The 11,268-nt window shown below is 36.6% G+C and overlaps 1 protein-coding gene across 2 annotated transcripts; it reads right to left on the minus strand.

Moving 5' to 3' along the window:
* Nucleotides 1–6,298: 6,298 nt before the first annotated feature.
* LOC132031183 (uncharacterized calcium-binding protein At1g02270) lies at nt 6,299–10,959 on the minus strand. Of its 2 annotated transcripts, none has more exons than XM_059421058.1 (10): nt 10,478–10,959; nt 10,273–10,377; nt 9,937–10,042; nt 8,944–9,164; nt 8,749–8,825; nt 8,543–8,651; nt 8,306–8,431; nt 7,692–7,802; nt 7,459–7,566; nt 6,299–7,131 (listed from the first exon to the last, which is right to left on the minus strand). In XM_059421058.1, exons 1-10 carry the CDS (start codon nt 10,622–10,624, stop codon nt 6,901–6,903), a joined length of 1,341 nt encoding a protein of 446 aa, XP_059277041.1. In that variant the 5' UTR covers nt 10,625–10,959; the 3' UTR covers nt 6,299–6,900. The 2 variants fall into 2 exon arrangements, with proteins under 2 accessions (XP_059277041.1, XP_059277042.1); XM_059421059.1 differs by having other exon boundaries at nt 6,299–7,128; nt 10,478–10,951.
* Nucleotides 10,960–11,268: the final 309 nt, after the last annotated feature.

Here is an 11,268-nt window from a genome sequence, read left to right on the forward strand (position 1 = left end):
TATGTATATATATAAATATATATAATGCAACCTTTACCCTGCTCGTGGCCCCTTCGGGCATAATAGCATATCGGCCCCGTCGGGCAGCCCCTTCGGGTATCATAATCATCGTGGTCCAGCTGATCAGGTGGGTGGTGTAAATACGATAACGCCATAGCCACTTTCCTTTCTCCAAAATCATGTGTGATACGTATGTGTGTGTGTGTGATATATATATATATATATATATATATATATATATATATATATATATATATATATATATATGCAAATGAATATGCGACTCATAAAACTCGAAAACTCCCTTCGGAGCAACTCTTACTCGTATTAGGAACTTCTTCCTATAACTATTCGTCTCCTTCGAGACTTAACATTAACATGAAGTGCATGAACAAGGAATTCTTATGACCGTTCCCTTCGGAACTTAAACATGAAGATAATGTATGGACATACAAGCTTATGGCTGTCCCCTTCGGGACTTCGGAGGTAACATGTAAACGTGCATAGATTATAGAACTAAGAAGGTGCCCTTTCGGGACTTAGAATCAAAACAATTGTGAACTTAAGATAACAACATGGAGTATCAACGAATAATCATTTCTCATCTTCTAAGAGTGGAAATTGTTATGGAACATGTTTAACTATACTTTGTTTCCGTATGAATCATGCCAAAAGAACGAAGAAAGGTTTGCCTTACATACCTTATCGTCTTTAACACTCAATGTCGGCTTCCCGAACCTGCGAGTCCATGATCAACACATATATACATAGATCAGTCCCAATTATACTTGTCACACCTTTACAATCTCATCTTAAGCTAACAAGTCATCTATCGAAAATCGGGCAGCATTTCCCCTACATATCTTACTCCATCCAAACTCCAATTCAATCCCAAAACATCAACAACAATATCAACATCGTCAAAATACCACATCTATTCTAACACTATCATCAAGCAATCAAAGAGTGACGAGCTCCCGATGCTATGTGCAATGGTGTACTCCACACCCGACCTCCTTTTAACAACAACCAAGCTCTACACGAGCTACCAAACTCCACCAATCTCCATACCATAAGAAAACAACCCAAAACCTACTTATACACAATTACTACAACTTGAACTCACGGCTTCCGTTCACCAACCCGTGAGTTCTTAATAAATACATACCTTGGACGCTTGTATGAGCTCGTAGAAAATCATAGACGACGAATCGAACTTGAGTTGCCTTCGAAAGAATTATCCTCAAAGTGAAAACAATGGTTGCTACCTAACGTTTTGGTAACTCCAAAGTACGTTTTCTCTAAAGTGAAAATGTTATTGGATATTTTCTTTTTGTTACTTCAAAAATGAATTTTTCCAAAAGTGAACATTTTGTTGCATAAGTTTTTTGTTAAACTCTAAAACGGGAAAGTCCTCTATAAATAGAAAGAAACGTGCAGCCCCTCTTTTTGTATTAAGCGGTAAAGTAAATGAAGATAAAAGGTTAGAGGAATACTCACCCCCACGCACCCCGTCCGCCTTTACACGTGTAAGCTCCCTGGGTACTACTCTTTAGTACCTATCACCCAAAACATGCCACACAACACCCTATGCATGAAATTAAATGCACTTGTTGCCATTTGTTCATACACACGTGGACCATGTCCACGTAATAATTATGTAATAACCCCGACTAATTTCTTGATCTCAATTCACTTAAATATTGCACAAAACATAATTTATCAAAATTCTAATTTTTCCAACCTATTATGAAGGGTACAATTTTTTTTTGTCCTACTAACTCTCAAAACGGTAAAAGGATAACCTTCTAATGAGAAATAATTTCTATTCTTATCATCAAATAAAATCTCATTTATAAACCTCCTCATGGCATTTATATAATTTAAATCGTATTCGAAAAAGTTGTTATTCTCCTCATGGCATTTATATAATTTAAATCGTATCCGAAAAGTTGTAATAACATAGCTAGCTAAAATCATGTTTATCAAATATTTACAAAAATTGTTCCACTTAAAAGGAAATACCATATCAAGGCTACATATAATGGTTTTGAAATTCGTCGAACTTATGAGGTCCTAAATTTATAACCTCGTATATGATCGTAATCCCTTTCAATTCATATGGTTTTACTATGACGCATCCTAACCTTAAGGTACGGGATGTTACAACGAGTTATTAATCAACGATAATAAAGACTAAGATAACTAATTATTATTAAGAAAATAATATAAAAAAGAATATAGTATTAACATAAAATGTACAATTTATTTACATATACACAATCTCTAATAGGTTCCACATGTGGAAACCTTTAGAGTAACCTTAGGTCCCATATGTAGGAGCCTCTAGAGTAGCCTTAGGCCTAAATCGATCCGCACCACCCCCACCACCCTCACCATCATCTCCACCCCTCTTATTTCTCTTAATAATAGGATGCTCTATGTCATGATCATCCTTCCTTCCCTTCCTTCCTTGCACCCTTGACCATAATATGCTTCTTCTTGGGTTTACGTGCGCTATGTACGGTCAGAATCTAATCAACATTGGGAGATGGGCCCATCTCATCGGGAGAAGGATGAACCTGAAATAATATATACACAATTAGTATTAATTTTAAGTTAGATTTAATTAATACATTATCTTATGGTAAAAAATCAAACTTGTGTGTCGACGGGCTCCTGAGAGGGTTAATGAGAGGGCTCCTGAGCTTGCTCCTCAGTGATCTCTCGAGCGGGCCCTGAGCCGAAGCTGTAGCTGGATCCTAAGCAATGGAAAATTATATACTAACCAATATAAGTATTTTAATTTGTCCAACCACGGCTAGTGTCCCCATCCTATGATCCCAACGCTAGATCTGCTCCTGCATAAAGGCCAAGTATGCAGGAGTGACGGTCGCATGCTCGTCCCGCATATAGTGGTCGTGCTCCCAAAGAACTGGCTCAACTATATCTTGTGCATGCCCGAATTCTCGTAAGAAGCAGTGAGGCGCGTGATCCTCAACGACATCCATGTGTATCAACGGACACCGCGACCTCCGCATGGGCTCACCAGCCCTACAAAATGTCTGCAACTGATTCAAAATCTAATCATACGGTCTCCATATATAAAACTGTAAAAAAAATGAATTAGTAAACAATAAAAGACAAAAATAGTAAAAAAAAAAAATGTAAAATCAAAAAAACTTACCATGTCCGCCGTCATACGATCTAGCTAATCCCTGAACGGAAGAAGTCTGTGGTGCGTATCCACATCTCGGATTACGCCTTATGTCCATCTCCGTGCGTAGGGCATGCCCTCAGCAATGAAGTCAGGCTGAGGCTGCGCAGCTACGGGCTGAAACAGCCTCATTCTAGACCACACCTATATCTGAAAGGGTCAATAAAAAAATCTTTTATTAGTCGTCCTTTCAAAAAGTTATATTTAGAATAAAATTATACACACTTAAATATATTACCTAGAGGAGAGCGTGAAATCCAGAGACATCCCTCTTATCGCTCAGAGATGCTCGACATAATGCTTGACACATGTAAGCCGAAAACAGAGAAGACCCCAGCTATAACATCCCAACTCACCCTGATCCTCCAGAAATAACAAATACTTTAAGCTCACATGGGAACCCGATGTTCGGGAACAAGATGCCCCCGAATATGATGAGTAAGTACAGATGGGAACGACTATCGACATTCACTTAAGGTGTGCCATCTGTAATAGGATGCTCGATGTTTAAGAGGCGCAAGTGAGTACATAGGGCAACCATCGACATCCGAGTCTGTGTATGGATCTCACCCTCCTAAGGCACGTAATTAGTGAGCCTAGTCAACTCCTCCCGATATGACAGCGGTCGCTGAGGCTCCTCAATGTATAACGAGAGTCCATCTACCTGTAGTCCATACATGACCTCCACATCCTAAAGCTTGATAGTGGCCTCACCAATGCGGAGATGAAATATGTGGGTCTCTGGTCGCCATCGCTCAACCATGACCATCACAATAGCCGTATCATGTTGTACCCGACCAGTGGCGACGCAATAGTAGATACCGCCCCCATAAAGTATATCTAAGACGCCAGGATGTAGGGACCGAGCCCCTAAAAGATTCTACGCATGTTCCACCCTACGAGGACGAAACAACGTACTGGAATCTATCACCTCATCCCATTGTAGTTGGGACCTATGATTAGCCTGTAGATAAAGTACTGATGGATCCAAGGGCCCCGGATGAAGGTTGGGATCCATGGAGGTGTCGTATCTATATTAATAATTTTTAATTAATCATTAACATGTAATATTAATTATGTATTCCATTATTATCGAAAAATTATACTAACTAACTAATCTTTAACGGAAAATTATATTAACTATCTAAATATGCGAATTAATAATTATTAGTTAACTATTATACTAACTACAATTAACTAACTAAACTTATATTAATGATATTTTTAATCCTAAACTAAGGATGTTCAATCCTAAACTACGCATTAACTGTTTTTAATTAATAATTGATAATTAATTATTATACTAACTACAATTAGATAATTAACAAATAAAGATATTATTAGGAGATTAGTATATTTTCTTATAATCAAACAATTAACAAATAATTAACAATTAACTGATCAGATAATTAACAAATTAAAAAATTAAAAAAGGGGTTGGGAAGTATATTTGCGCAAACAACCCCTTTAACATAAAAAAAAATTGCGTAATTTTTTCCGAAATCCGCAACTATTAAACATTAATCATGCTTAGGATAATAATATAAATAACAATGTAATTGGAAAATTCATAGTAAAATACCTAGATTAAAGGTTGTTTTTGAGTTTTTGAAATCGAGTTCTACGGCGCTTTATTCCGAAATCCAAGCTTCGAAACTTGTTCCTTGACTTGAATATACCGAGAATATTGACTTTCAGGTTAAAAAATAACACGAAAACGACACTTTTAGAACGTTGGACTTGTGTTAATGGCGTAAATATAAAAAACGGAAAAGGCTCAAATATACCATCAAACTATCGGAAATAGCTCACTTATGCCACTCGTCAATAGTTTAGCTCATTTATGTCGTCGAACTATCGGAAATGGCTCATTTATGCGACTCATCAATAGCTTGGCTCATTTATGCCATTAGTTAGCAAAATGACTCATCCGTGTCAATTTTCATTAACACCGAGTTTCACAATACTAGATATGACACGTAAGCTATCTCCAACTAGATTATGGTTGTGGGTGGGTCGGGTGTATGGATCAGATTTTTTATTAATTTGGGATTTAAAATTGGGTTGATTTAAATAAACGATGTAGACCTCTAATGTTAAACTAGCCAAATTTTAAATCTCAAATTAATAAAAAATCTGAGCCATACACCCGACCCACCCACAACCATAATCTAGTTGGAGGCTACGTGTCATATCTGGTATTGTAAAACTGGTGTTAATGAAAAATTGACATGGATGAGTCATTTTGCTAACGGCGATGGCATAAATGAGCCAAAGTATTAATGAGTGGCATAAATGAGTATTTTCAATAGTTCGATGGCATAAATGAAAGAAACTATTAACGAGCGCGATAAACAAGCTACGAGCCTAATAGTCACGATAAGCATATTTACCTTTTTAGTATAAAAAAAGGTGGGGGGACCGATCGGGTGGGGAAGAGACGATCGATCACTTTATTAAACCCCTATTGCGCACAAAATTAGTGCGCAATAGGACTTAACTGTGACCGTCACCGCTAACTCCTATTGCGCACTAATTTTGTGGCACTTTTATAACCTTTTTTTTTTGTGGGTTATTTTGGATCAAAATCCCATGTTTGGGATCATTTAAGTTGCGGACTCCTTGCAATTGCAGGAATGCAGGTAAAGTTGCGTATATTAGATTCAATGTGATGTGATTCTTCCTCGAACCCCACACTTAACCAGACCTTATAGTGAACCGGGCTCCCCTGTTTTCACGTTATTTTCAGTTACAAGGCTTATGCGCTTGAGAAGCACAAGTCATTTGTTTGTGATCTAGAAATAGAAGATCCATAGACTATTTAGTATGTTCGTTTGCTTAAACTCCTGTTCTTTTTATTGACTTCATTTATGCCTGGTGACATACTAATTGAGATTTAACAGCGTTATTTTCATATCCTTCATGATGGCTATTCTTCTCCAAGAGTTAGAACTTATGTCTACTCAAAATGACTAATGAAACGATGAATTCTCCAGTCCCTAGTTCTTCATTTATTTGTCATGACCAGAATTACATTTCAAAAATGTTATGTGCAGAAAGTAACTTCTTATAGTAAGGAAATGCATCAACAAAAGCAACCGAGGTTACACACAACATTTTATTTTGATATTGTTTAAACAACTTCAGTAGTTGTTGCAACTAAATATAATACACAATGCTATTATCAGACTGAATACTGCAGCAGTCAAAACGCTCAGTCGACAACAAAGAGGATCGTCACTGAGCCAGATCTTTCGTAAAACTAAATATTTACATATCCTGCTTCCTCTATATACTTCCAACTCTACCCTAATGTACCAGCATGGAACCGCAGAGGTAACGAGGAAATGACGATATGAACCCCATTATGGCATTATACTCATAAGCCAGAGTAGGCCTTGATCAACATGGATAGCCACTTTGAAGGAACTGGAATATACAGGCATCAGCCCCCACTTTGCCATATAATCTGAAGGAGAGGTCACATCTTGTACTATAATACTTAGCAAACCTATGTGTGCCTCAAGAAGGTATTACAGTCTTCACCAGAGCTCAGTTGGAACCAAGCATAAGTTTTCCCAGTTCGAGAACTCAGGCGGCAGTTTGAGAATCCTGTAGTCTGGCTACAACCCTCAAGTCTTTCTTACTTAAAATGCAGTTCAAGGCAATCAACGTTCAAGAATCTATCGGGACAATTGACAGCATAACATTCTTTCAGGTGAAAATACCACGGTAAGCTTCGCGTGATCAGAAAGTGAATAATCTTCAGGCCACGTTCCCTTCTCAGCTTCTGTGGGGAAGAGAACTGCATTCTTGACACTAAAGCCAATTGTTTCCTCGGTAATGTCGTCCCATGACTCATCATTTATTGCATCTCTATGCTCTGATCGTGAGGGATTCCATACCCGATTCTGCTATTTGATTACAGAAATATGATTCAATTGTAAGTTTTTGAAAGTCATTTGGATCTAGATACATTTTATTCCTACGTGAAGCCAAATTGCTTCTAAATCTAATATGATAGAAAGTTAAGTCAAATGTAGACTGCTTGATGCTAAAACAAATACTATAGCTTATAAATAAACCATGATATCAGCCAAAGCACCTTCAAGCTTAAAACAATCTCATTGCAGTTTTACAATAAACCAACTTGTGAATTATGTGAATAGATAGACAGATGAGAAATAACTCAAGCATATAAGAAAGCAGTAGAAAGTCTCTAAAGCACTGAGCATCAATACCTTAAATTCATTGTAATCAAGAACTCCATTTCCATCAATATCTGCTTGCAACCACAAGTCGTTGATCTCCTCAGCACTCAGCCCATAGCAATGTCCAATCAAATTAAGCTGTGGGGTCAGGGTACAAATGTTTAGCATCGGTTCACAAGATTGAATAGGAGATAGAAAGAACAGAAATTTGTTCGGAAGTTCCATCAAAGGTAGAGACGTCTGAGTTGATGACTTGAAAGTACCTGCCGGAGTGCTTCACAAAACCCAGCATATGTAATGTAATCACCATCACTGTCAGCTTTCAGAAAAGCAAATGCATCTTTCTCAGTCAAAGAGGCTCGGCGAAGTTGATACTGAAATTGAAGCAATAGTTAGATACAGTACCCTCTAAACAACAAATGATTTGCAGATCAAACAGAAAATTTCGTTCCTTGACTATATTGAACAAACTCAAACATCTCATACACAAGTTCATGTAGAAAATAAGGTGGACCAAGGACCAGGAACTAATCTATTTATCTTACTTATTGCACTCTTGGCTAAATACAGAATTCAGAGAAAACCACCAGATTCAAAGGCATAAAAATATTTCACATAAAATTGGAATTACTAGGGAATAGCAGTTATGCCATCATAGTAAGAGTAAGCAACAACAAACCAAAAAAAAAATATATTCTCAAAATTGCCAACAGCCTTGGCAATATCATAGAGAAACAAGTTTTAGAAAAAGGAATCCATATCAAGTTTCAGCTTCCTATCGTGACTGAAGTGGATCGCTTTGCAAACATGATTTCAACATATAACCAAAGAATGCACAACGGCCAGCTACTAAAGGAAAAGGGAATATTATCTTTACCTTGAACATCCCAAAAATTGCATTTCTCCAACTTGTTTTCAGCAATTTCCTGTAGCTATTTGGATTTAAAAGCCAAATAAAATCCACACCGCAGATGTTTCCGCGGTGATTACGGTGGCTCACCCACTGCATAATAGAAAAGGCATCAGCATCAAAAGAAGTTTACAGTGACAGCAGGGGGTTTTGGGGGGGGGGGGGGGGGGTCAAGAGTAGCAAAAACAGTGTAAGGTAAGGGACCTTGTGAGCATCAGCATCAGTGTACTGGTGAGCAGTATCATATGATGATACAAATCCTTGAGATCTGAGGAATTTGTAAATATGGCCCCGTTTGCTCCCATTCCAGTCACTTCAAAATTACAAAGGATACAACTAAAATTAGCAAAATCCACCAGTGACATAGATATCCAAAAGAGGGAACAAAAGAAAAGGTCGTTGAAGATTACCCGCACAGTATGATTGGCAGGGGGTTAAGCTTATTTTCTTTCTGATACGAGTCCACATATTCCAATATCTTGTATACCTGTGGAAGTGCACCATGATACAATTGAAAGTTTAAATCAAGTCAAAGGTATCAGAATTATTTGCAGTAGATTTTCGCTCTGCCGCAGAGCAAGATGACCATATAAATATTGATGTACCTGTCGCAGTCGTTCCATAGAGAAACTTGAATCATGAGGAAACAAAAGGTGGGTGTTCACGATCAACATTTCTTGCCGAACATTAGTGGTTCGACATTGTGCGAAAGGTGCAATTAGTTCAACATGCAATAGCTGAGCAACACGGTCTCCAAAATCATTGAAAAGCAACTCTCTGTGGGCTATAACCCTGAAGTAGTCTTTATGAACAGCGGTCAGCAGACCTAAATCAGGTGAAGAAATGAAGCAATTCAACAATGAATCATTATGAATTAAGGAAAAAAACCACCCAACATAGCTAAGACCTATGGCGATAATCTGCACTTTCCATAGAGGTTAACAGAAATTTATATCAACAAATTAGCAAACTGCATCCCTACTGGAAAGTATTGATTTAGTGAAAAATCAGAGATAGCTGCTATTGCTTTCTCTTAGGTAAACTGACTTGAACTGACACCATGTTTCCTTTCAGAACACAGCAGACTTTAAGACCTCTTTCAATATTTGAAAATGCATCAACTACATTTTTTCAGGCAGTTCAACAAATTCTGACTTGTTCAATACATTATTGACAAGAACTTAAAACTACAATTTACATCTTTAGGAAAAGCTCTTTCATTTGCTTGAATGATCCGGAAAGGCAACTAAAATGTAGGAGAACGGAGATATTAAAAAAGTTCCAAAAGTTCTTACGTTTCTTTTAGCTTCTGAAAAATAATTTTTGCTACAACTCAAAAGCGCTTATTTTTTCATTAAAAGCTTGGTCAAACACCTCAATTTTCTAAAATAAGCACTTTTGGCTTTCCAGAAGCTGTAATCGTTACAACTTCATTCATTATATGTTATTCCAATAATTCATCATAACCTTTCCTACTCTACCTAATTTGCTTTCTTTTCTATTTCCTTGAATTGGTTAGAGCTTGTATATAAAAGATATCATATATGGACTAACAAAATACGATATAACAAAGGTTAGGAACAAAGAAGAAGGTATACCATCACCGCGATTATTGGTTCGTGCAAGCTTGAAATTAATATATCCAGCATCTCCTAGCCTCTTGTCATACATACCAACAAGCTCTTCATTCCCAACCCAGAATTCCTATAAACCAATTTAACAATCTTTAATATCATAATGAAAGAATGCCTAAAATGCCAATTTGCTAAGAAAGAGAGATAACGGTCAAAAACACACTTGAACTGTGCGTTTTCGTGAGTTTCAGGTACGAAAAGAGAATAACTAATAGTTGGGGTGTGAAACTCGCAAAAAAAGTAATAGTTCTGGTGTGTTTTTACCATTAACTCTAAGAAAAAACGATTAAAACTTCTAACCTGAAGACAAATAATTGAAGACCTTTCAACCAATAACCAATCCAATATCCTATTATTCCTGCTCAACCAATTAGACTTATAATCACTTTCTCTGCAGGTCTGGTCCTAAATTCCCCATAAAACAAACAGGAAAAAAAAATCAGAAAAATACACATTTACCAAAAAAAAAAAAAAATACAATATATATAGAGAGAGCAAGAACTACCTCATGATTAAGTCTTTTATAAATGGGTGCTAGAATATTAAAAGTGGTACAAGAAATTGAATTGGGTTCATCAATTGTTGAGGCAATTGCATAACTTCCAATTCTTGATACCCTTCCTTTTGTTGTTCCTCTATTTTTCCTTCCCATAATTCAATAATATGTATTAGAATGTATAAACCAAACAACCCCCTTGATTAAACAGCCTGATAAATTCAGGTAAAAAAAACACCCTTTATGAAATTTCCAGGCAAATTACTTTGACAAATAAAGAGAAGATTTTTTATGGAAAACTTTTATGAATGTAGGCACAATGGGTCTAAATGAATGACCCAAGAAAAGAAATTTGTTAGAGCTAAGAGAGAATTTTAGAGAGATGAAATATCAATGTAGGCACAATGGGATATTATAAATGAATGGAAAGAAGTGGGGAAGTTGACAGATATAATTGGTGGTTTTTTATGGGTGCCAGTGAATGTTTCTCCTCCTCTGCTATTTCTCTATCAGAATATTTTAATTTTTCTTATTTTTTATTTTTCGCTGGTTTACTTTCTGAAATAAAATATAATATGCTCCGACCTTTTAATTTGTAGGGTAGTAAAATAATGGAAATGTCTGATTTGACTGAATACTGTACTTTGGTCCCACTTTGAAAAGTACCAAAATCTGCCCGATTGAACCGTTTGCCCCTGCGAAGTTTTCACTTTTTCTCAGGGCCCCGTTTGTTCATAGATTAAAAAAAATAAAATAAAAAAAATAATAATAATAATAAAAAAAAATCGCTTTTTTAAAAA

This window comes from Lycium ferocissimum, chromosome 9, assembly GCF_029784015.1.
Source record: "Lycium ferocissimum isolate CSIRO_LF1 chromosome 9, AGI_CSIRO_Lferr_CH_V1, whole genome shotgun sequence".
Classification (NCBI taxonomy): Eukaryota; Viridiplantae; Streptophyta; class Magnoliopsida; order Solanales; family Solanaceae; genus Lycium; species Lycium ferocissimum.